General features: G+C 42.1%; 1 protein-coding gene across 1 annotated transcript in view; it reads left to right on the forward strand.

The window, feature by feature from the left end:
- ADAM23 (ADAM metallopeptidase domain 23) overlaps positions 1–21,682 on the forward strand; it is a 600,522-nt gene extending 578,840 nt beyond the window's left edge. The window contains 1 exon segment of the mRNA XM_029606344.1: positions 19,852–21,682. Within this exon segment, the coding sequence (XP_029462204.1) occupies positions 19,852–19,946 (95 nt within the window). The 3' untranslated portion in view covers positions 19,947–21,682.
- The last annotated feature ends 5,023 nt before the right edge of the window (positions 21,683–26,705 follow it).

The raw sequence follows: 26,705 nt of genomic DNA on the forward strand, positions 1-26,705 counted from the left end.
CACCGCTTTAGATTTTACCACCTATAAAAGCGGTTAATAAATGGAAAGAAAGTAAATGAAATTAGCATTAGTGATACCTTTTCAGTAGCAATCCATTGTGTTGGTGTTTTTAGGGAGGGTAATTTTCAACAGCCCTCATAAGGAAGTTGGCAAAAACGCACAAAAGTTATACATATTTTCAAAGCACTCTTATTATCTTAAGTCTGTTTTGAAAATTATATAAAGCATACAAACTAACCTGCACAAAGTTACACGTGCTCTTTACAGGACATAATATGTATGTGATCCGTACAGGGTATGTAATTCTCACCAGCACCTCCAGAGGGCCTATTTTTTGTGCACATAAAAGTCTGCACAAAATAAGGTTTGTGCATATTTTTATGCATTCCTTTGTTATGTCTAGACAGGCCTTAGCATTGGCATGTCAAGGTCAATAACATTAGAGCCATGACATGATGGCCCACCTGAGGATGGCTTTCATGGAGGAGATTTGCAAGGCTGAAACAGAGAGTTAAATCCAAATATTTACATCCCATTCCTGTTGGAAGAATAACTCCCTTCTCCATCTCCCTAAAGCATGGCATTAACTACCAACCTGAAAAACTCACATAACTAATTTCCAAATGGCTCTAGTGCACCAAGTTGATTTGTCCTCATACTCTGCCTTTCATTCACACACTTCTGAAACTTGATTTAATCCCCAGTTTTTGGCCTAGCCAAAAGATTTTGCTTACCCCCTTTATTTATCTTACTGTATGCTAGGTGATGGGCCTAATCTATATGACAACTCCTAGAGAACCTTTGGGGGGGGGGGTAGTGTTTTGTCTCAAATATCTGCTCCAAAAGCAAATATTCCCATGCAGGCTTCACATTGAGCAAGTATGTGGCATGAGGAGCACTAATGCATTATAGATCTTAAGAACTCTGCTGTATCAATCCCAGACGTTCAGGAAGAAAGAACCTAGATTTAAGTTGCTCATCTGATAGCTCAAGCCACTGGTAAGCCCATGAGAACCTCTTCTAAAAATTGTACTACTCTCAAAATAGCAAAAAAAAAAAATTGAGATTTGGAATCTGAAAGCTAGTAAAATCAATGTTTTAAGAAAGACCTAGGTATTGTACATTTAGTTGTATTTTTAATTTGAATGGGTAATAATAATGAGTTTTGGAATATTAAATGAAAAGTAGCCACATCTGGAATTGCTGTGAGAAGTGCATGTAAGTCTAGACATTTCCATCAGGGCTTGTTTTGTTTTTCTTTTATTGTCATGATGTTGAAAGCAGGATGTATTGTAATCAGGTAATATAAGCATTCTTTATTGAAGCAGCATCAGCTACTGATGTCATGTATTAGATAAAATTAGGTAAGAAACTCAACATAGAGAAAAGAGCCAAAGTGTCATGCTTAGAATGATTTATTTTAATTTGGAATATTTGCATACAGTGATGAAGCAAAAGTTTAATGCTTTTACAGAATCTTATATCTGCTTGTTTCTACTTGTTAATGTGACTGTTATCCATATCCCTGAAATCTTTTTATGTTCGCTTGATATGGATACCTGTTCTACAAGGTCAAATCAAAGCAGGGTAAAAACTGTATTAAATGTTCATAGGGATATCATGAATTATGATGCATGTAAGCACATACTTAGTCATACATCTTTATAAATCAAGACACAGGTGAATTTCAGTGTTTGAAGAATGCCTTCAAAACAAGGTTTTCTTTGAGATCTTACCCTCTCAGAGACATTAAAGCTGCACACTATCAAACTAAATTTTAAATCACGTTAATCATTGTACATCCTCATTTGGGTACCCCTTATGTTTCTGATTTTCTTTTCATTCCTGAGAAAACATAAATAATTAACGTGGGGATGTGATTAATATTAGCTAATTACATATGATCAATCCAATTAAATCACAAGGATTATAGCATATGAAGATAGGGCATGATCAGAGTATTTTCAAATGTAGTCCACCTTTTGAAGGGTTGTCTCAGATTTTTTGTTTATCTAGAAGATAAAAGGAATAAAAGTATACAAAACAAATGATTTAGGGCATATTTAAAAAAAGAAAAAGTTCAACCCCTATGTGTTTTATTTTTGTTGTCTCCTTTTTTCCATGAGTTTTCTAGCTCTTTTCTGTTGTCTTTTACTTTTTGCAGTCTTCCTTATTTATTTTTTCCCTCAGTTTCCTTCACAGTGGTCTCATCATTCCAAATAGTAGTTTTTCTCCTCCTTCTTTTCTTCCCTCTTCTATCTCCCTACCTCTCATTTTTCCTTCTTCCTCCCTCCTGCCCCCTATTTTCCTGTTTGCTTCCTCTCCATTCTTCCATTCCTCCTTCCCTTCCAGGATTATTTTTCTTCCTCTTCTGTCCATATATCTCCTTACTTTTTTCTTTTATCTATTTTCTATCCCTCCATATTTATTTATTTATTTATTTATTTAAAGGCTTTTATATACAGATTGCTGTTTGCACATCATATCGGTTTACAAATAATACAGCGCTTCTAGAATGGAGCATAACAGTTACAAAGGATACAGCGCATCTAGAATGGAGCATAACAGTTACAAGCATCGTATTGGTTTACAAAGAACATAGCGCTTATAGTATGCAGCATAACAATTACATGGAGCAAAATGGTATCATATAGGTGTAGTATAAGTAAGAAGGATTTGAATCAAATTATAAACTATGTACAACTCATCGGTTTACAAAGAACATTGAGCTCATTATACTGAGGCATAACATTCCATATATTTCAGCCCTTCTCTTATCTCTTCTCTTCCACTATCCATGCATTTCTAGTGTCCTACATCCATATATTGTCTTTCCTTCTCCCCTTCATTTCTATTTTCGTCCATGCATTTCCTCCTCATGTCCTTCCTGTCTCCTTTTTTCTTCTCCATTCATTATCAGTTTTCTTCAACCTGTTAAGATTTGTGGCACCCATTGATTACATCATATGCCTTGGCCCTATATTAGGACTTGCCTGATGCCCCTAACTCTTCTCAGCAATGGGACTCCTGCTTAGCCCTGTGCGTTGCAGCATTCCTGATTCCTTGTGCCTCATTCAGCCTTGCCTTCCAGTCCAGCCTTGTCTTCCCTATTTGTGCCTTAAGTGTATCTTCATCTTCCCTTGGCCTGACTCTCCAGATCTTGACCTCTTGCTTGGACCTGAATACAATTGCCTGCCACCTGGACCTGACCTCTTGCTTGTACCTGATCACGATTATCTGTCACCTGTACCTGACTATTCTCTCTAGCTGCCTGCTCCGACCTTGACCTGTCTCTGACTCTGTTACCCTATTGCCTGCGCTGATGCTGGTGGTCTTAGACTCTTGTCTTGTACTATGTCCCAGGGCCCCGCCTAAGTCCTGCTGGTCACCAGAACTTAAGGCCTGAACTCAAGGGGTGGAAGGCGGCTGGTATAGGTGAAGCTCCAGTCTGGACCATTAACGAGTCTGTTAACCAGTTGCCAGCATAGGCCTCGTAGGCCCTCCTATGAGGCTGTGTCAACTACACTACAGCACTAATGGGGCACACACCTGCTACCCTTTACACAATCAATGCTATATCTGTCCTTCCTTCCATTCCATGCTTTTCATTCTCTTCTTTTTTCATCATCTCTTCCATCCTAATCCCTCCTCCAAAATTACGTAAAGAATCACTCTCAGGGCCATGTTGGTCAGAATGGTAAATAGAGAAATGCAGCCAAACACTTGAAGAAGCAGAGAGCAGGAGTCTTCAGAAGTAAGGGAAAGATAGCAGTGCCAGAAGAAGAGGCAATACCAGAGTTAGGGAGGAGTGGGATAGTAGCAGAGGGGCCCCATAGATTCCTGTGATTCCACAACATTGTTATGTCCTAGTTGCTAAGTAATTTCTGGAAATAAGGGGCCCTGTATATAATATGAATACAATATAAGCAGCTGAAGTGTAGACTTGGGTAATTTTTTTTTAATGGAGTGCATGATAGTTTAAAAAAAAAATGCACATTATTTGTTCCAAAAAAAAAAATCATCTTTACAGAAAATAGATTGGAGACCCAAACATAAGATTAATAGAGAGGAAAAGAACTAATGAACAGAGAAGTTGATGTTTTTGAGGAGCATAGGCAACACTGGCACTTAGATGTGTACTAACATATTTTATTTATTTATACTGGTAGCCTGGTAAAATTGCACCTTCCACACACTTCTTGTTTGCAGCATTCTAATACCTTAATACTATTTTCTTCCACACTAGAGCTAGCTACACTTATATGTTTGTATAAAGGCCATGCTAAAAAAGTTGATTTTTTTCCTTGTCCAATAAAATAATTTTGTTCCAAGATTACATTTTATTTTGCTCTGCCAGTTTCATCCTGCTTTTTTGGGCTTATAGTTCAGTCTTCCCAGCCCTATTGGGCAGTGAAACCATAAGTCTTCATTCACATTTAATAGGTTTTATTACCTATTTTTAATACCCCGCCTAGGGACTTTGGTTTATTCCAGAATCTGGAATATATGTACCCTTAGTCTGACCATTAGGTGTCACCATTATACAGTGGTTGGGGTACTCTCCCTACTGGGGTTGTAAAAGCTGCCTACCTACAAATAACTTAGGTAACAGCAGCTATTTTAGGCCTGGATTTATCAAACTGCACTAAATATCACATGCGATAGGAAAAGGGGTATGTTTTATGGTAATAGGCAGTTTATTGCAATTTGCACTAATACCTATGTGAAGCGTTATCTTAGTGCAAATTACGATAACTTTTTCACACTTTGCAATAAGTGCTGGAATTTTCCTACATCAACCACTGGGGGAGGGACGGAGGGAGGGAGAGAGAGAGACTAGCCATAATACCCTCACACTAGATAGGTATTTATATCTCTATGGGAGGCCCACCTTGAAACTCGAGGTGAGGTTTAGGTATTAGTGTAGGGGTTAGGGGCCACTTTGACTTTCAAAGTGAGACGTATGAACAGAACAGTGCTCTCTTGTGAAACTTTGATGACCTTCAGAGTGAGAAAACTCACCCAAAGATGAGATTTGTGCAATGTTCTCTCAACCTAGCTTGATGTTACCCAGGTAGAGAGTCCATCAAGCTAGGTGAGAGAACATTGCACAAATCTCATCTTTGGGTGAGCATCCTCTCTCCGAAGGTCATCAAATCTTCACAAGAGAGCACTGTTCTGTTCCTACATCTCACTTTGAATGTCAAAGTGGCCCCGAACCCCTACACTAATACCTAAACCTCACCTCGAGTTACTAGGTGGGCCTCCCATAGAGATATAAATACCTACCTAGTGTAAGGGCATTATGGCTAGTCTCTCTCTCTCTCTACCCCCCACTGGTGGTGGTAGGAGGGCCCTGACAGCTAGGTTGGCTCTCCAGGAGCTTAAAAAATCACAACATGCGCTAAAGCCCTATCACACGGCTTTACGCAAATGAAAACTTTGCATTAAAGCAGTGCAATACGGCTTCACAAAACTGTGAGCCCAGCCCACTTGGCCAAAATTCCCGCCCCAATATCCTCCCCTTTTTCTCATTTGCATCGCACCAAACATTAAGACATTTTTTGCATGCGAAAACACCATATAGCACTTTGATAAATGACCCCCTTAGAGACTTGAAGTCATCTGCTGCATGGTATCCTGCACCACCATCATCAGGGTCAGCCCATAAAATAGAAATTTCCTAATAATAGATATATTAATTCAGAAATGGCCAACTCCAGTCCTTGAGAGCCACAAACAGGCCAGGTTTTCAGGATATCCACAATGAATATACATGAAGTAAATCTGCATACAGTGGAGGCAGTGCATGCAAATCTATCTCATGCATATTCACTGTGGATGTCCTGAAAACACGGACTATTTTTGGATCTCAAAGACTGGAGTTGGCCACGCTTGATTAAGAAATGAGAACTCATGTTTGATGTCTTTTAGGGCTCTAATCTCTGAATAACTAAGCAGCATAGGTTTTTAAATGTTTAAAATCTATCTTCCTCCTACAGAAAATGTTGTATTATGTATTGTCTGAGATACTACACATTGATATTCAGGATCTCACTTGATAAAGTCAACCTATGCATGTAGAAATCCGTAGAGATCACACAGAGCTCATATCCATATAGTCAGTAAATGGGAAAGAACCACATGATTCCTTAAGGTTTTTCAAATGAATAAAACATATAAGACTTAGATTTCTATCTATTATACTTAATTTAGTAAATAATTTGCACAGAGAGAATATTTACATTTTCTTAGTTTCCTAATAAGCAGGTTTGTCACTTTTGCCTCCATAATTTATTCCTTTTCTAAACCCCTTTTCCCCCAGATCTTTTGCACATTATTTGCTTTTTACTCAAAAGTTAAATTATATACAGAAAAGGAGTTGAGACACCTCAAGGAGAAAAAAAAGATTTTAAAATATATATATTAAAGCAGTACTTAAACTTGCTTCAACCAAGTCAGCAAAGTTTAAATCTCCCTTTATGGGGTAGATTAGTTTAAAACTGTAAACACCTCTATTTCCTCCCCAGTGCAACTGGGAACTCTAATCCCCTGCTAATCTATTGTTTGTGCATGCAGAGGGATGGATCATTTTCTTTGGAGCAGCTTACCTGTGGGCCCAGCAGGAGTTTACTGAAAGGTCAGGCATGAAGAATCTAAAAGTAGCTTGAAAAATACTTTCACCTTCATAAGATGTATAATGAAACGTACCTTGAGAGGCATACAAATTACAGGTCATCTAAATTGACATGGTACTTTAAGTATTGTTTGGAGGAGGAGATCCATTTTACATCCTCCTCTTATATTGATATATTTTTATACAGTAGGCCAACAGTGACCAGGTTCAATATGTTTCATTTATACTTTACAATCTTATATATAAGAAATTTCCAATCTGGTCCCAGTGAATAGTATTCCTTACCCAGAAGTACTGTCGTTAACAAAGGTTTTTATACATGGATTATTTGGAGAAAGTACAGGGTTCTCCAGTACTCAGAGACATAACAGAGTGATCATAGGCTGTGCTGTGTATAGAAAATAAAATTTTCCAAATATGCAGTCTACCTAAAAAATAAAGCAAATAATACTAGTACAAATAGTAATGAGGAATGCACGTAGGTTTAGTTTTGCCAGATGCAAAACTATTGTAAAACTATAGCATACTACATAATATAAGAGGAACAGTTTATTAATTCACTACTTATCTACTTTGAGCAAAACTAGTGTCAATTACCTGACTGATTGCTTCGGAGTGCAATAGATTTTACAGGTCTTAAAGGGATATATTAGATTTCCTGGCGTGTAGCCAGATGGACTCAGGACAAATGGGATAGTATCCGCGTGCTAGCAGTTGGAGACGGATCTGACGTCAGCACAGGGGCGTGTATATATCCCCACAGGAAGCGCAGCTGTTCAGTAATTTCCGTCTCCAAAGCAGTTTGGAGTGCCTGCACGCTGGTTCAGCGTGCTTTCCAAGACTACTTTCATTTTTGTTTTCTTCTCTTCTAGATTCTACTTTACCTTTCTTCAACGCCTTTTTGAGCCCCGCGCTCCTCAGGGGCCGTTCTGGCCGTGCCCCCCAGTTGAGCTTCCCGGGGTGACTCCCGTGGTCCCCCGGAGGTGTAAGTCCTCGGTTCAGCCGAGGCCCTCGCTCCCGGCGTGGACGAGGTAGCGGGTGCAGTGCCTCAACCGCGGCGGTGAAAGGTATCGGCCCTTTCCCCTCGCAGCCGGAGACCGCCTGTGATCCTGCCCGGCAGCGCTGCAGATTTGGTACGGCGTACGTCTCTTCACCCAGGTCTCCGCTATCTAGAGGACCGGCGGCGTGGCAAGCTGTGGAGGACGCCATTTGTGGCCTTACTCAGGTATTCCGCGCCTGTAATGGGCGCGGCTTTTTTTTTTTTTTTTTTTCTCTCCTCTCCTCCTTGTTCTTGCTTCTTGGCTACCACTGTGAGTATGTGCCGCATATTGCTGCTGTATGCCTATTGACTGCCCTTAGGTGTATATTGCTACCTGCTTCGTATTGTGCGGCTGTTTTTTCAGCGCCTATTGCTGTTGCATACTCTTGCTATTGGGCGCCTGTTCCTACTCAGCGCCTATTGCTGCCGCTTCCTATTGCTATTGTGCGCTTGTTTTGCTCAGCGCCTATTGCTGCCGCTTCCTATTGCTATTGTGCGCTTGTTTTGCTCAGCGCCTATTGCTGCCGCTTCCTATTGCTATTGTGCGCTTGTTTTGCTCAGCGCCTATTGCTGCCGCTTGCCTTTGCTATTGTGCGCTTGCTCTATTCAGCGCCTATTGCTGCCGCATCCTATTGCTATTGTGCGCCTGTTCTAGCCTGCGCCTATTGCTGCCGCATAGGAAGCACACGCTTGCTATATTCTGCTCATGGATCAGCTCGCAGCCGCGGCCGCAGCTGCGCCGCCACTTGCCCTAGACGTTTCAGCTCTGGGCCTCTGCTCCGCGTGCCACCTTCGTGCCACGCGCGGTACTGACCCCGACTCCCTGTGTACCCAATGTGCGGCGGCCGGGGGACCCTCCGGCCAGGACCAATCTCAGCCGCAGTTTTTTGATAGTTCACCTGCGGCTACCCTGGATTTGGGAGGCGGTCTCGACCGCTCGGGAATCCCGGGGGATCTGGTACCCCGGCGTTTTGAGGCGGCTTCCATTTCCTGGGTGGATCTTTTTCAGGGAATTCATGCCTTTGTCCAGATGCAGACGGCTTCGCATCCTGCCCCTACGGTCCTTGCTGCGCCTGTTCTTCCGGCGGTTGCTGCGGTTCCTGCGGGGGCGGCGTCTCCGGCGCATACTGCGGCTGCCGCCATGATGGCAGCCTCTAGGGATCCGGTTCCGAGACCCTCGCAGCCTTCTCGGGAGCGGGACCTCCCGCTATTGGACAGTCCCGATCGCTCGGACCTGGAGGTTTCACCGGACGAGTCCGAACTCCCGGACGAAGGGGACCTCCCCCCGGGGATTGCGCCATACCGGACTATGCGGCGCTTTTTCCCTAAGGAGGACCTCTCGGACCTCGTGTCTCAGTGTCTGGCGGAGTTGGAGATCACTGGACCCAGTGCTTCGATTCCTTCTGCGCAGAACCCCCTGCTGGAAGGTCTTCGTCCTACAGCCCGCCATTTTCCTTTCTTGCAGGCAGCTCAGCAACTCATTGATTTGGAATGGGCAGCACCGGCGGCCTCCTTTCAAGGGGGCCGGGCCATGAAAGGCATGTACCCATTGGCACCGGCTCTCCAGGACCTCCTGGCATGCCCTCAGGTGGACGCCTTAATTAGCGCTGTGGTCAAGCGCACTACCATTCCTGTGGAAGGGGGTTTGGCCCTCAGGGAGCCCCAGGACAGGCGGATGGACGCCATTCTGAAGCAAAATTTTGAGGTGACGGCTCTTTCTTTGAGGATTGCGGCCTGTTGCACGGTGGTCACTCGTGCCTGCTTGTCTCAGGTCCGGAACAACGCTCCGGCGGCTGACATGGAGCCCGCTCTTTCCTTCCTCACCGATGCCGCATCGGATTTGGTTCGAACCACGGCTAAGGGGATCTCGTCTTCCGTGGCCGCCAGGAGACACCTATGGATCCAGCCATGGTCCGCTGATGCCCCTTCCAAGTCTCGCCTCACCAAATTGCCTTTTCAGGGCTCGTTTCTGTTTGGCAGTGACCTTGATAAGCTTGTCTCTTCCTGGGGTGCCTCTCCTGTGCCTCGCCTACCAGAAGACCGGTCCAGGAGGGGACAGTGCTCCGGTCCCCGGCCCTCCAGGGGCAGGGGTTCACAGCGATTTGTTCCATATAGAGGGCGCTACCAGACGCCGCGTCCTCCGGCCAGGAATCAGTCCTTTCGGTCCAGGCTGCGCAGACGGGGGAACGGGCCGGGCGGGGGTCCCGGTCGCATCCCACAATGAGAATTTGCCGATTCATCTGGGGGACGAAGCCATAGGGGGCAGGTTGACCCTCTTCTACCCCAGATGGGTCGAGATCACGTCGGACCAGTGGGTCCTCGCAGTTATCCGAGAGGGGTATTATCTGGACTTTCATCATCTTCCTCCGGACAAGTTTGTGGACTCTTCATGTTCCCCGCTCAAGAAGGCAGCATTGGCGGCCACCCTGACGAGGCTCCTGACCTTGGACGCCATCCTCCCAGTGCCTGCCTGGGAAGTGAATTCTGGACACTATTCCATTTATTTCATAGTACCCAAGAAAGGGGGCACTTTTCGGCCTGTGCTGGACCTCAAATCCCTCAATCGGTACTTACGGGTGCCGAGGTTTCGCATGGAAACTCTGCGCTCCGTCAAAGCCGCAGTCCAGCCCGGAGAGTTCCTCACGGCATTAGACCTGTCCAAAGCCTATCTTCATATTCCAATACATCCGGATCATCAGCGCTTCCTCCGCTTCAAGGTTCTGGACCGCCACTTCCAGTTTCGAGCTCTCCCCTTCGGGTTGGCCACCTCCCCGAGGACATTCACCAAGGTGATCGTAGTTGTGGCGGCGGCACTCAGGCGGGACGGGATCTTGGTCCATCCCTACCTAGACGACTGGTTGATCAGGGCGAAGTCCCGAGCGGAGAGCCTGCGGACAACCGACAGGGTGATCGCCCTTCTGGAAAGCTTGGGCTGGGTCATCAACCTCAGCAAGAGCTGCCTACAGCCTTCCCAGTCCATAGAATATCTGGGGGTACGGTTCGACACTCGGGCGGACACGGTCAGTCTTACGTCCAAGAGACAGTTGAAACTTCGGCAGCGTATCCAGTATCTGTTGGGAACCAGTCGGCCGTTAGCTTGGGATTATCTGCAAGTTCTGGGTCTCATGGCCTCCACTCTGGACGTGGTGCCTTGGGCACGAGCCCATATGAGACCACTACAGCATTCCCTGCTCTCTCGCTGGAGCCCCCATCACCGAGCCTATTCCACGCGCCTCCCTCTGCCGGTCCATGTTCGGACCCAGCTGCGGTGGTGGTTGCGGTCCGACCACCTGAGCAGGGGGTCGCGGATGTCCTCGCCCACGTGGATCTTGCTCACCACGGATGCCAGCCTCAGCGGCTGGGGAGCACATTGCGAAGAACTCACTGCGCAAGGGCGTTGGAACAGGGAGGAGTCCACATGGAACATCAATCGCCTGGAAGCCCGGGCAGTCAGACTGGCCTGCCTTCGTTTCGCTCCGCGGCTGCGGCACAGAGCTGTCAGGGTGATGTCCGACCGCCACCACGGTGGCCTACATCAACCGTCAGGGCGGAACCAGAAGCCGACAGGTATCTCTGGAAATCGCCCCACTCATGGTTTGGGCAGAGGCGAATCTGCGGGACATCTCCGCCGTCCACATTGCCGGGAAGGACAATACCACAGCAGACTTCCTCAGCAGGGGACGCCTGAATCCAGGCGAGTGGCAGCTGTCCCCCACAGCTTTCCAGATGATTGTCGATCACTGGGGGATCCCGGCCATGGATTTACTGGCAGACAAGTCCAATGCTCAGGTACCCAGATACTTCAGCCGCAGGCGCGACCCGTGCTCGCACGGCATCGATGCTCTGGTCCAGCCGTGGCCTCCGGGGACTCTTCTATATGCCTTTCCCCCGTGGCCTCTACTGGGTGCCCTCATCCACAGGATTCGGTCACACCAGGGCCTAGTTCTTCTGGTGGCCCCGGACTGGCCGAGAAGACCCTGGTACGCGGACCTCAGACGCCTGCTGGCTGGGGAGCCTCTCCCCCTGCCTCCTCTCCAGGACCTTCTACGTCAAGGTCCCATTCTGCACGAGGATCCGGCTCAGTTCTCTCTTACGGTCTGGCCATTGAGAGGGCTCGACTGAAGAAAAAGGGTTACTCGGGGCCTGTGATTACTACACTCCTCCGGGCTCGCAAGTTTTCCACTTCCCTCACCTACGTACGGATCTGGAGAATCTTTGAAGCATGGTGCGACTCTCATGGCACCAGTCCACATGCCGCCACTATTCCTATTGTGTTGGATTTCTTGCAGGATGGGCTTCAGAAGGGTCTCTCCCTCAGCTCCATCAAGGTTCAGGTAGCGGCACTATCGTGCTATGGACCCAGGAGAGGTGGCAAGACTATCGCCAAGCACCCTGATGTTTCTCGTTTCCTGCAAGGCGTCAAGCATATTCGTCCGCCACTAAAGTGGCCTATACCCTTCTGGAACCTTAATCTGGTTCTGGATTTCCTTGCGGGATCCACCTTCCGACCCCTTCGGGGCTTGTCTCTACGGTCTCTAACCCTGAAGTTGGTATTCCTGCTGGCCGTATGCTCCGCACGCCGCGTCTCTGAACTACAGGCGCTGTCCTGCCGTGACCCCTTTCTACGTATCACTTCGGAGTCTATCCATCTTCGGACGGTTCCCTCCTTTCTCCCTAAAGTGGTTTCACGGTTTCATCTTAACCAAACCATATCCTTGCCTACCACGGTAGGTTTGAAGAAATCTGAAGAAGGCCGTTTATTACGCCATCTCGACCTCGGCAGATTGCTGCCCAGGTATCTGACAATGACTCAAGACCTGCGGAAGACGGACCATCTGTTCGTCCTACACAGCGGGAAGAAGCAAGGTGAAGCGGCCTCTCGGCCCACCATTGCCCGCTGGATTAAAGACGTGGTCAGAGCCGCCTACGTGGCGGCTGGGAAGGCTCCGCCTCTACAGGTTAAGGCTCATTCTACCAGAGCCCAAGCAGCGTCTTGGGCTGAATCCCGGATGCTGTCACCGGCGGACATCTGTAAAGCGGCGACATGGTCCTCCCTCCATACCTTTTCTCGGTTCTACCGTCTGGATGTCCAGGCCAGGGAGGACTCGGCCTTTGCGAGGGCGGTACTGCATGGTCCTCAGGCAGCCTCCCGCCCAGGCGGGGTGTAAAGCTTTGGTACATCCCATTTGTCCTGAGTCCATCTGGCTACACGCCAGGAAATGTTCAGATTACTTACCTGGTAATCTTGTTTTCCTTAGTGTAGACAGATGGACTCAGCATCCCGCCCAGCTGCCTGTGTCCATGGGTTTCACTGATTCCGGGTACGCCTTTGACTTTTGTGTTCCTAAGAGCGTACACTCTGCCTATATCCACGCCTTCCGGTTGGGAAGGCTGGCGGTCTCCGGCCACTGTCAATCGGTCAGGGGAGGCCTGTTTTCACTTTTTTCTTTACTTTTCATTGAGCGTCAGTACACACATCCATAACAGCTTTTGCAAGGAAGATTACTGAACAGCTGCGCTTCCTGTGGGGATATATACACGCCCCTGTGCTGACGTCAGATCCGTCTCCAACTGCTAGCACGCGGATACTATCCCATTTGTCCTGAGTCCATCTGTCTACACTAAGGAAAACAAGATTACCAGGTAAGTAATCTGAACATTATACTAGATCTGTGATGTACAAGGTTGAAAATAAAATTAGGTGGCTAAAATTTGACTCCTGGCATATTGGGAAACGAAGTATTGCAGCCCAGTGGCGTTTGTACTGCTGGATTGCAGAGAGGAATCATAACCATTACACAACCCATGCTGCTGAGCTGTTGAAAGGAGGAGGAGGAGCAACTGTGGCTCACAGTGAAGAGATAAGCTTCAAGGCTGACACTGAATTTATTTATTTCAAATATTTATATGCCACCTAACCACAGCTCTAAGCAGCTAACCTATAAAACATTCATAAAAATCTAATACATAAGACACAAATCTCACTTAAAACCAAAAGAGCAAACATCAATAACAGTTCAGAAAATGCACGCATTCCATTCTGCAAAGGCCTGCGCAAAGAAAAATATCTTTTATATTTTTCTAAAAGACTTAGGGCCGAATTTTCAAAAGGTTACGCACACCAGGCCTATTTTCAAAAGGCCCAGCGATGCGCATAAAGCCCCGGGACGCGTGTAAGTCCCAGGGCTTGCAAAAAGGGGCAGTCCGGGGATAGGGCCAAAGGCCTCCGACACAGCGGCCATTTGCTGCTGTGTTGGAGGATCGCGTGCTGGCAGGCTGCTGGTGCGCGCAACCTGCGCCTGCCTCCAGGCAGGTGCAAAGGGTTGGACAAGAATTTTGGGGGGGGGGAGAGAGGTTAGGGGAAAGGGTGGGAAGGTTAGGTTACGGGGAAGAGAACAGGGGAAGCCTGCGGGCGTCGGCGCACGCAAGGTGCACTAGTGTGCACCTTGCGTGTGCCGACCCCCGATTTTATAACTTGCGCGTGCAAGTTATAAAATCAAGCATACACGCTAGTTTGAAAATCTACCCCTTAGTTAGTGCATGTGACAAGACACTGGGCCTCTGGAAGCGAGTTCCAAACGGTAGGGCCAGCCACTGAGAGACCTCACCCGAGTCTCAACCAGTTGAGCATGATGATTTGAAGGAATGTCCAATACTTTTTTAAACTGAAGAAGGGGCACCGAATTATTTATGAAAGATTCCTGACAAAATAGGTAAACCACAATTTTGAACCCTCCAAATCAATATGCTAAACAAGTGTATAATGTTCCTGACCCAAATGTTAGGTGACGCAATTCAAACAACATATAATTAAATGTATGTGATGAAAAACTTTTTTGGAAAAGAGAGGAACGTTTCATATATCGCTGTCAAGAATCCCCGCAAGGGGTAGTATGATTGTAATTATAATCATAAACGGACCTCCCCCATCCGATGTTTTTCTTGAGAAAAATATGATAACACCAAGTGTAAACCTTTCTGGTGTTTTTTTATATTTTTTATAAAATCTTCATTATTAACGACGGTGAAAAACTCACTCCATCAATCATGAAAACAATAGAAATGAATGTCCCGGTAAGATTGTAATAATCCCAAAAGGTATTTGTAAGTGCTTAACTCGCTTGAGAAAGACCTCTCTGGCATAAAGAAATATGAAAAGGGGGAGGTCCGTTTATGATTATAATTACAATCATACTACCCCTTGCAGGGATTCATGACAGCGATATATGAAACGTTCCTCTCTTTTCCAAAAAATTTTCTCATCACATACAATAATTTTTTAAGACAGTCTTGGCATTTGTCATGGATTATACTATAGATATGCAGTTCCCTTTTGGTCAGTATCTTCAGGCAGTCAGTAAGCTGGTGATGCAGAGACACAATAAGAACATTCTTTGTCCCTGCAAAATTTGTTCTCCCAAACTGACAAATGCTTTCTTTCTGAAGATGAGAGAGAAGAACTTTGGGAACTAGAAGCACGTGCTGTGATACTGTCCCTGTGCTACTAACCTACTGATGCAGCCTGAAGGGGATGGGGAAGGAAGAGGAACATGAGAACACAAGAAGAAAATGGAACATGAGAAATATGAAGGGAGAAATGGGGAGGAGAAACATGGGAAAAATGGGAGCAATGGGGAGATGAACATGAAGTGGGAGATTGGAAAGAGAAAAAGTTGAAAAGGGAGAAAAAAAGATGGATTAATGCAGCCAAATAGAGATGAGAGAGAGAATTAAATATGTAATGGAGGGAAGAGACATGAAGAGAAATTAAAGGACATTGAATGCAAGCAGTAATCGTAGGGGTATGGAAAGGTGATGGGGGAAATGAGAGATTGGAGGGCCTGGTAGAATAAACCCCAATTCAATCTCTGGTTAGATTGGAGGAATGATTAAGGAGATATAGGAAGGGAGGAGAAGAAATAGAGGTACAAGAGATGGACACAGATGTCTCAAAGAGGAAAAAATAATGCAAAAATAACTATAAAAATAGAGCAAGTTAAAAATAAAAGGAAAAATGAGTAAAAATTAGAGGGCATTAAAAGAAACAGCCCCCCCTCACCCCATCTCCTACAACAGGGGTCGGGAACCAATGGCTCGCGAGCCAGATGTGGCTCTTTTGATGGCTGCATCTGGCTCGCAGACAAATCTTTAATAAAAAAGTAAACATCTAACAAAAACCCCCACCCTCCTGACGCCCCCTAAGACCTCCAAAATTAATTTACTACAACCCCCCCCCAAGACCTGCCAAAAGTCCCTGGTGGTCCAGCGGGGGTCCAGGAGCGGTCTGGGAGCAATCTCCTGGACTTGGGCTGTCGGCTGCCAGTAGTCAAAATGGCGCTGACGGCCCTTTGCCCTCACTATGTCACAGGGGCTACCGCTGCCATTGGTCGACCCCAGTGACATAGTGAGGGCAAAGGGCCGTCAGCGCCATTTTTACTATTGGCAGCCGACAGCCCAAGTCCAGGAGATTGCTCCCGGACCATTCCTGGACCCCCAGGGATTTTTGGCAGGTCTTGGGGGGGTTGTAGTAAATTAATTTGAGGTATTGGGGGGCATCAGGAGGGTGGGGGGTTTTGTTAGATTTTTACTTTTTTATTAAAGATTTGTCTGCGAGCCCTGGACCCCCGCTGGACCACCAGGGCCTTTTGGCAGTTCTTGGGGGGGGTCAGGAGGTGGGGGGTTGTAGTAAATTAATTTGGCAGGTCTTGGGGGGGCGTCAGGAGGGTGGGGGGTTTTGTTAGATTTTTACTTTTTTATTAAAGATTGGTCTGCGAGCCCTGGACCCCCGCTGGACCACCAGGGACTTTTGGCAGGTCTTGGGGGGGGGGGTCAGGAGGGTGGGGGGGTTGTAGTAAATTAATTTGGCAGATCTTGGGGGGCGTCAGGAGAGTAGGGGGTTGTAGTAAATTAATTTGGTAGGTCTTGTATGGCTCTCACGGAATTACATTTTAAAATATGTGGCGTTCATGGCTCTCTCAGCCAAAAAGGTTCCCGACCCCTGTCCTACAAAGTTAGTTTGGCACCCATGTTTTCTAAATATATTTTTGCCCCAGACAGCTATTACAGTCAAAAAAACAACATTTTCTGTTCCATATACAGTGTAAACCATTTTAATTTTGAGACTGTGATTGTACTAGACTTCAAGGAATACAATAGATGTAAACTGAACAGAATGTGAAATATTCTGCCAGTAATTTGAAATTATGCTTGTTTCAGTTTATAAATATTAGCATAGTTAATTGTGTTTAGCTTTCTGCCCTTGTAATTAACCAATAATGTATAGTAGCTGATTACAATATTTGATTATTCTACAGTAATATTGTAAAGGCACAGCACACAGAGCAGGTTTGAATACCAAATAATGCATACCAAATTTTAAGATTCATGCCAGATATAAATCTGATTTTATTTCCATCTAGAATTTGATTTCTGTTTAACAAAATGAAGACTATTAATTGCCCATGAGGCTTTTTAATAGTTTCAATTGTACTGTTAACTATTAGATAAAGAATTAGATTTGGCACTCTACCAATTCTGCATATAGAAGAGAAATTTTGTTTCTAGCTGTTGCCATTGAAGTAGTGCCTGTTTTCATATCCTTTTAAGTGTACAAAGCTGAGCTTCTGGAGGTTCTGTTAGTAAATATGGTTGCCCGGTATACTATTTGAAAATGTCTTAGGAAGTATGTGGGATTATAGGGTGAATTTAGTGTGCTGTAGTGATATAGGGTAAGAGTTACCCTATATCACTACAGCACACTAAATTCACCCTATAATCCCACATACTTCCTAAGACATTTTCAAATAGTATACCGGGCAACCATATTTACTAACAGAACCTCCAGAAGCTCAGCTTTGTACACTTAAAAGGATATGAAAACAGGCACTACTTCAATGGCAACAGCTAGAAACAAAATTTCTCTTCTATATGCAGAATTGGTAGAGTGCCAAATCTAATTCTTTATCTAATAGTTAACAGTACAATTGAAACTATTAAAAAGCCTCATGGGCAATTAATAGTCTTCATTTTGTTAAACAGAAATCAAATTAATCAGCACTGGACTATTTGCATTTTGCTGCATGAGTAGCTAGAGGAAAAGTGAAAATATAATACTCTGAATTTTAACTTGAAAGTATTAAGGACAAAGTCATGTCTGTTGAAACAGATGGCAATTGGATGAGCTCCTAACCTATTTTATGCAAGGCGTTTGCCTAGATGAAAAAACGACCATGGAGAGCATACATACAATGAATTTGCATTAGATGCATTTGCATGCAATGGAGTAGATGCATGCAGATGCATTTTATGAATATTCATTGTGAAAATCTTGAAAGCCTGAGTGGTTGGTGGCACTTGCTACCCCAGGTTTAGTTAGTTAATGCTGTGAAAGGAAACTTCTAAATTGATTTGTAGTAAATAGCTCACAATTTAGCAGCCATTACAAATCGTGATTTGCCATTACTGTATCACTGCCTCATGAGCAGTAAATAATACAGGAAATTTGGTGAGAATTATAAAAGTCACAAATCTTAAAATGAGGCTAATTTAAATACAAACTTGATAGAGTTTTGTGCTGTTCAATTTAAATAGGCAAGAAAACTCTTACCTGTTTGGAAAGTGGGGTTAAATGACATCATCTGATTTAGCTGGGCTAAAGCAATTTTTCAAATTGGATTTGAAAGCAATTAATTGTAATTAGTGAAATATGCAGCAAGGTTAGCAATCTAGTAACTGAGTATATAACAAAAGTGGTCTAATTTTTTTTAAGTAGTATTAATCTTGGATTTCCTCATTTGACTCAGACTCAAAACAGGGCAGTGTGTGTGTACAAAATAAACACTCTTAAATTTGTTATTGTATTGTATAATAGAATTCTGAATCTGGTTGGCTAGAAAGGACATTGTGAATGTCTAGTAAAGGGTTGGATACTACAGAGGACAGAATGTAGTTTCAGAACAAACAGTTGTAGTGGCTACTTCATGCTATAAGTAGTATAATATTTTGTATGTGAAGGTCAATATTCATATTGTACAACAAAGTGCATTATCAAGGTCTTCAGGTGAATGTCTAAAATGCATTACTGTGAGCACTGATTCAGAATCAAAGGCTGTCAGGTTTTCTGAAAGGTTTGTCTCTAGTCTTCTGGTATTCATCCTTTAGTCACCTTGTGTAAATTGAACAAAGGCCTGCCTTCAAATGAATGAGTGATTCATAAGACACTGCAGTGACAGTGTTGCTTTTATCAGTGGGAAAGAAAATTCAGAAAGACTGCTATGTATGCATATATTTTGGGGGAGGGGGTGGTTCACAAATCTTTCAAATTTCTGTTCTGTTTTTTGCATGCCAACTTGGTGGCGGTAGTGGTGCACATGCCCAGTGTTAAGATTAGATGCATGAGCCCCTTGCTTGATGCCCCACATAAAGCCAGATTATGGGGAGGTTGCACCAAACTTTTGCTGTTGCCTTGTAATGTCTTGCTGTATATTGGTATAGGGTCACACTGTCCTAGGAGACTGGACATTGGTACAAAGTATGGGTTTACTCTTTACTGAAAATAAAGATTAAACATTTAATTTGCATATCTCACTGAAGCCACTGTCCACTCTCTGAGGTGTGCATATGTCTTAGTATCGGCTATATTTCAGAGTTCACTAGAGAGTGAAAGCATTATGATCATAGTATAGTAAAGGCTCACAATAGAGGCACTAGATTATATACAAAGTAAGTGAATCTTTTGGCTGGATCTGTGATAAGCAGACAAAAGATAGTGGGCTTAATCATCCCATGAAACCTCTCCAGGTAAGGTTTCTAGGAGACCAGAAAAATTGCAGGCAGCCATTTTAGTTAGCAATTCACTTTTGTAATCACAATGAAACAAAATTAAAAACAAATGTACAGTTGGCCATTTTTTCATATTTTATTTAAGATATTTTGGCAATCTAGAATTTTAATATTTAAAGATGTAATGGGCATTATTCTCAGCTGATATTTTGCAATATAAACTAAATCTACTTGCCATTAGAGAATAATTGACTTCCTAGGCTGTATGAGTTTGTGCCTCAAAGTGAGCCAATTACTTTGCTATGGTTCTCAACATTACAGCTTTCTCATTAAGTGCCACTAACATTTTGTGTTTCTTTTCCTGACCTTGTCTCTTCTTGTCGCAAACTGGAAGAAATGTCAAAAAGAGAAGATACGATCCAAGTCAATCAGGAATCTGAAGGAACCAGTCATGAAGAGCTTCTTGTTGCATTGCTGGATCCTGGGTAGGATGTCTTTGCAACAGCTGTGCAGGATCTTGTCCAGTAAATTAAGAACAGTAAAAATTATAATGGCAAACAGCTTACTACTGAGGTGCTGAAAGTAGTGGGTGAGAGAAAATTGCCCTGTTTTGGAAATAGGTTCCAGTGCTATTGTCCTTCCCAGACTTCCATAAAGTGTTAAATATTAAAACTGTTTCAGCCTCAAAATCTTTTTGTAACAAAAAGGGAAAAAAGGGGTCAAACATACCAAGTGCAATAAGAGAACTCTTTCACATGAATAAAACAGCCGAAGATGTTCTTTTCCTATCACATTGGCACTCAGCATCTTCTAACTTGAGTTCGCATGACTTTCTGCTTTTTTTCTACTTTTTTTTGTTTTTTGGTTTGGTTTTTTTTTTCCAAATTTAATATAAACAATCTCCAGTGGCATGAAGAGCTAGTTTGTTGAAAGGGTAAAATTGCATGGCATAATATGCAACATTAAAGAAAACTATCAATCCAAGCCAGCCTCCAACAGAAAACTTACAAATTGAGCAGCAAACAAGGAAGAAGAAATGCAGGACAAAAACGCCAGTTCAGTGCTCCTATAAAGAAGAAAAAAAGAAAAATCCATTCATACTGCAGTCCTTTTCTCAGAACTCGATAGCTCTCAGCTGTACAGACTTACTCTCCCGATCTTCTGGACCATGTGGCTGTGAGAGCTTCAGCATCATCAAGAGTGAGTGCTGCTGATGCATGGTTCTAAAATGAAACCCAATGAATGTAAATATGGAAATAAGAGACTTTGACATAATTTAAAATATATTCAAGGATATATTTCCAAAGGCTCTGTGTATGTAAAAAAAAAAAGAAAAGATAAGGTTTTGCTCCCCTCTCTTTATTTTTATAAAGCATGTTGTATAGCGGGTGCTCTGGGCTTGCACAAAAACTAAAGAGAAAAGCAAATTTAGCATGCAGATGCAGAGAGTCCTGGCACAAAGCAGGTGTGATCTGAAGTGTGTATGCTTGAAACCAAAAAAATAAAATGCCCTTATTAAAATGTATGTGTAAATGCACATGTAAGTAATGATTATGTCTGTTTAAAACTTTTTTTTGGCTGTCATGGAGAATATCTGTATATAATGTATGAAAATACACACTCAAAGGAATCACTAAAGTGCCAAGCTCATATATTGCTTTTTAATATTCTGTTTCATATACAAGACAAACAAGCTTAACTAAGCCTTAAAATGTATTAAAAATGCTGAAAGCTTGGAATAGGTAAAGACTTTCTCTTATTTTATCCATTTTCCTCCTATGCATCCTCTTAGCAGGCTTGACCATGTAATGTTTTCTTTTCTCTCATTTGGATTTTCCTGATTTCAAGTTATATGTATCTGTAGTTGATACCACATTCATGTTTGTTCTTTTTCCTTGTATAGTGAATGCACATGGTTATGTTTATCTGCTGGTTCGCTAGACAATACCTCCACATTTGTCCCTTAGTCAAAACTTGCCATCATAAAGACAAAGGAAATCAAAGAAGTAACTTTCTACTCTGTTGAATTTCAACAAACTAAATTCCTTCCATAAACATTGGCCTCCATTTCTATTAAGTTTTATTAAATGACATATAATATTTTTATTTTAGGATAGAAACACTGCTGTTGTCATGTGGTAATTTCCTTGGTTCAGTTTGACAGACTTCTGTGTTGTTCCTTATACATCATCAAAACCAATAAAATTCATTTTTATTTTCTTGAAGGTTTGGACTCTGTACAAATGGATGGTCTTCCCAAGATGATTGTATAGTTTGGGATGTAAATTGTTTTTTTTAAACAAATTTGTTTGTACACAGCTTGCATAAAATAATGCCTCTAATACTGTTATTACATAGGTAATAAGAATTTCTGGTACAGTGTGAAGATTGAAGAAATAGAGACCAGCTTCTTCTTCACAAGCTGCCCGTGGCTGAAGATGTCATTGAGGCAGCATTCATAGCCCCGGGGGGAAAGTGGGTTGTAGAGGGTGTGGTGGTGGGGTTTGAGGAACTGTTGCTTCCCCCTCTCATAAAAAAAAGCTAAAATAATAATAACAATAACAATAATAGTATTGTATTGCAGAGAGAGCCATAAAACCTTTTTTTATTGTTCTGTTTTCTTGAAATGACATATATAATAATATCACTATTTTGGGTTATAGTTTCAAAAATATTCAAAACTAATACTTAAACAGTTGACCACATTGATCACTTATCTTGGCCATTTTCTACACAATTTTATTAGTGTATGTATCCATCCCTCTCTGAATTTTGAAATTGTGTACTTATCAAGAAGAGAGGAGGGAGAAGTGCAACTTGTTTTAGTATTTGTTTTCTAGAGCCCTTAATGTTTAATCACATATCAAAATAATGTAAGGGTTGTTTAAAATACTGATGACAAATTGTTGAGTTTGTGTTGTAATTCAGCATTCACAACATCTTTTTAACAGATGCTGAGATGTTGTATTTCATTATTAATTCCATTCTAGAAGCAGCAGGGTAACATATGGAGCAATGCCTATGGTTTTGCAAAATATGATTTTCTAGATTGTTGCTGCCAATGTAATACACACTTTAATAATGAATTTCATGCAAAAATATTGTAACTGAAATGTAATGCCTAGCAGACCATAGTGGTCTCCAAATGTTATTTTTATAGTATAGTAAGAGTTGATATAACCATTACTTTTGCAATTTGATTTTTTTATTAATTTGAGTTGAAGTCTATTGTGTTTGTGTCTGTGTCTTTGTGCTCCATGGGCTCAATTCATCCCCACATGGCACTTAAAAAAGTTTATTTAAAAAATCTATTTAAAAAATCCATTCAAAGAAAATTATGGTATCCTATGAAGTGAATTTTCAAAGAAATTACACATATAAAAATAGCATTTTTCAAAAGCCCATTTACATGCCTTAAAACATTTTGAAAATTGCCTCCTATACTTGGAAGAGGCTGGCAAGAAAAATAACGGTTAATTCCCAACTTTATTCAGGGTGTTTGGCCAGCTCTCTAGCATGTAACACATTTTCAGACTCATTCCAACATACAGGAGTCACCTTTTCTTTTCCAGGCATGTACTGTCACTCTCAGTTTAGCAACATCTCAAATAGGTTAGAAAAAGTGGATGCTTATAGCATGACATCATCACTAAGAACCAGCATTGAACTAAAAACACTTGCCCTGTCATTAGTCTCTGCTCAGCCTCATTTAAATATACTCTGACACATATGTAACCCTGCTGCAGTGATAACAATGTGGAAAAAGGCAGCAACTGGGAATAAAGAAAACCTTTTCTTTCCTGTTCAGAAAATAAGTCTCTTTGCCTTAGTAAGGTACAAAGCATGCTGAACCCACTCATGGAAGGTTAATGTATCAATAGAAAAATAGAACCGTTTGCGTGCTTGTATTCTGCTTTACTCTGAAGAGAGTAATTTTATAACTTTCCGCTTAGTGGTAAAGAATTTTCGAAGCAAACTTACACGCATAAGCTTACTTGGAAAATCTTTCCTTAATTGACCAGGTATGCGCAGAATTGTCCACACACAAAGTTATGCCTGCTCCAAGCAATGCATAGCTTTTGCATGATAAATTACTTGCATATTTTTGAAAATACAAAATAATGCTCATAAGTTATATCCTTGCCCCAGCTCCATCCTAAAACACCTACTCCTAATGTACATAAAAGTAAGCATGAAACTGGGTTATGCATATATTTTTATGTGGACTGGTCCCTGGCTGATTTTTAATGAGCCCTCATTCACGCTTTGCTTAAATATTTGTTCTAATTTACTTTAAAATTTCAATAGATGTGTTAAATTTTAGGACTATATTGCACTTTAGGAATTATATTATATATTGTATTTTAATTCTGCTGTAAACTACTCTGGGCAATCCTTATGGATTCAAAGGGCAGAGTAAAAATGTAAATAGAAAGAGAAAGTGCCACTTACACGCATAAAACAGGGTTTTATTTTGTCTACTATGGGTGAGCTGCAATCTCAGATCAATTCTCAAATGCAAATGCTTCATCGTGTAACACAGTTAACTGACATGGAGACATGGTACATGTCTTTACATAATTGTGACATTGCATTGATTCAGGATAAAGAAAATTTACAAAATTGAAAACCATTCTAGAAGATTAAACTTGTGTATTTTGAACTTTCCTAAGTCTGCTATGATTTCCCCTAAGGAGATGCTAAAGCAAAGTTCCATGGAATTATTAAAGGTTCTGGATGAAGCTGCTCCCCCTATTTTCAAGGTTTACTATCGTTCAACAGGGGGACCTTGACAGGCATTTGTCGGACTTCTCCATTGCTGTGGATTTGACAACTTTCTTACAAGAATCTCAGGATGAGATCCAGTCAAGGGAAATGTTATTACTGTATTGACGATGAAGAGGATTTTCTGTCTTAAGAATAATTTATTTCTTGGTTCTAAGATTGCCTTATTTCCAGATGTTTCTCATGAAACACAAGCTGGAAATCATTTTTGTCAAAAAAAAACCATAGGATTTTGGCACTGGTTGTTACCTTTGTTACAGTTTCCCTGTAAATATTCAATTAGTGTTGTTAATACCAAGTACATGTTTTGGGGTGTTTTTTTTTTATCAAATTCAGTACCTGATTTACTAAGGGTTTTTTCCCATAGACATAATAGAAGAGTCTTAATGAATCTGGCCCTCAGTTAGAAAGATTTCTTAATATTAAGACTATTCACCTCTTTGACTACTAATCCTTAAGCTATAGTCATCGTGTGTATTAGTAACTGATGAATATTCGTTGGGTATTTCCTTTTTTTGTTTCTTCTTTGCACTCACATATTGAGGTTTATATATGGATGTTTTTGTATTGCATTTTTATCTATTTCCTTTTTTCTTTTTCTAAATCCAGTGTAATATGGATATCAAGTTCTCTTGATGTAAATTTTTGAAAATGTAATAAACACAGTATTTTAATTTTTTTTACGTTTAACACTGAAGTTTCTAGGAGATAAAAGCCAGTCAGAAGATAGCGATGAAGCATCAATGGTTGAATTTTCTCCTCTTGTACACCCAAAATATCCCCTTTTACACAGTTCCTGTTGTGAAAAGCTGAAGAGCCTGCCATATTTGCCCCAAAGATGTGGATGAATTGAGTCCTATTTGTATATAATTGTATGAGAGCACATTACCATCTGACACAGAACAGAATAGTCTAAAAAGTATTCTTTTGTAGGACAGATGGGGTTATATATCCTAAATTGCAAAGACACATGTTTTGTTTTCATATAAGCTTTTTCTTGTCTCGTGGCATATGCACATTCCTTAGGTTATTTATTTTTGGCCCTCACATAACAAAGAGTTATCCTTAGTAATGCTAAACAGAGTAAAAGGTTAAGTCTTTGCGAGCTCCCATTTCACCCGCTATGCATTTGATGTATTTTATAGTGAGTCACCTTGACAGGGAAATGTAAGGTCAATATAAGGTTCTTACTAGTATGCTGCATGTACCCCACTGAACTGAGAATTCTGCTGTATGAGAACTTAACGTAAAAGAAAAAAATAAAAACTTTAGGTGCATGTTAAGAAACAAATTCTTAATAGAACTGGAGGATTTTCTAAACCAATTTTCTTTACTATGCAAAGATGAGTATTGCACAAAAGTTAAAATTCAAAGACAAATGTCTAGGAACTCTACAAAATTAATACTTGAATTTATTTTTTATTTAAAGATTATCATGTATTGTTGCTTCCACTGTTAATATTCCTTTTCAAAATAACTTTTAAGTTCAGAGTTTCGAAGTTGAAAGTCTTGGTTTTTTTTATGTTTAATAAGGCATTGCAGATCCTTATTGGCTGCTGATGAATTGAATTTTAAATCTTATTTCTGCATCACTTAGAAAAAAGGGTATTAAACATTGTAATGAATAACAGAATGTGGTTGTGTTTTAAATTTTCATTCCTGTGCCCTTCAGATATATGTTCTCATTTTATTGAATGGCTGTTTCCAGAATACCATTAGTGTTTAGGCTCTCCATTGAAAGCTGAACTTTTCTTAGCAAGGCAAATGAATAAATGAAAATTAAGTTTCCTTTGCATTCAGTGGATTATGTACCTCTGCCAGCAGATGGAGACAGATTAAGAAGCTGGCGTCACAGATATATAGTCCCGCCCCAACATCAGCCTGCCAGTATTCTCTGTCCCCAGCAGATGGTGGACATGCATTTCCCTACTGGGGATTGCCTTTAAAAAGAAAATAATAATAAAACTAGAAGATGACAATTATATAGCATCGCTTGCCTTGGTTGGCTGGACTTTAAAAATTAGTAGTTGCAGGCCGTGAGTGGCTTCACGGTGATGACTTTCACCCTCTCCCCCCGTAGCCAAGACCTATTCCTGCTCTCAGCCAGGGAGGGCTGAGCTCAAGTAAATGTTTTTATTTCACACACAAAAAAAAAAAAGAGAGAGGGACTGTTTTAGTAAGGATTCTTCCTGCTGGGTCTTCTTCCTTGGCATTCGACTTCTCCCACTCAGGTCTCTGGAGAGTTCTGTGAGGTTTGGAGACAGCTCAGGCATGGCAGGTTGAGCAGCCTTTTGGCTAAGCCCCGCTCTCAGGCTTTTCCTTCCTTGCGTATAGTAGGCCTTAGTGGTTATTTCACAGGTTTTTGTTTGTCGGGCACCTGCGCACCTCCTTGTACATCTAGATCCGTGACTCTTGGGCGCATGTTGCTGGGCGTACTTTCTGGACGCACATTTTGTACATCTG

Source organism: Rhinatrema bivittatum, chromosome 6, assembly GCF_901001135.1.
Source record: "Rhinatrema bivittatum chromosome 6, aRhiBiv1.1, whole genome shotgun sequence".
NCBI lineage: Eukaryota > Metazoa > Chordata > Amphibia > Gymnophiona > Rhinatrematidae > Rhinatrema > Rhinatrema bivittatum.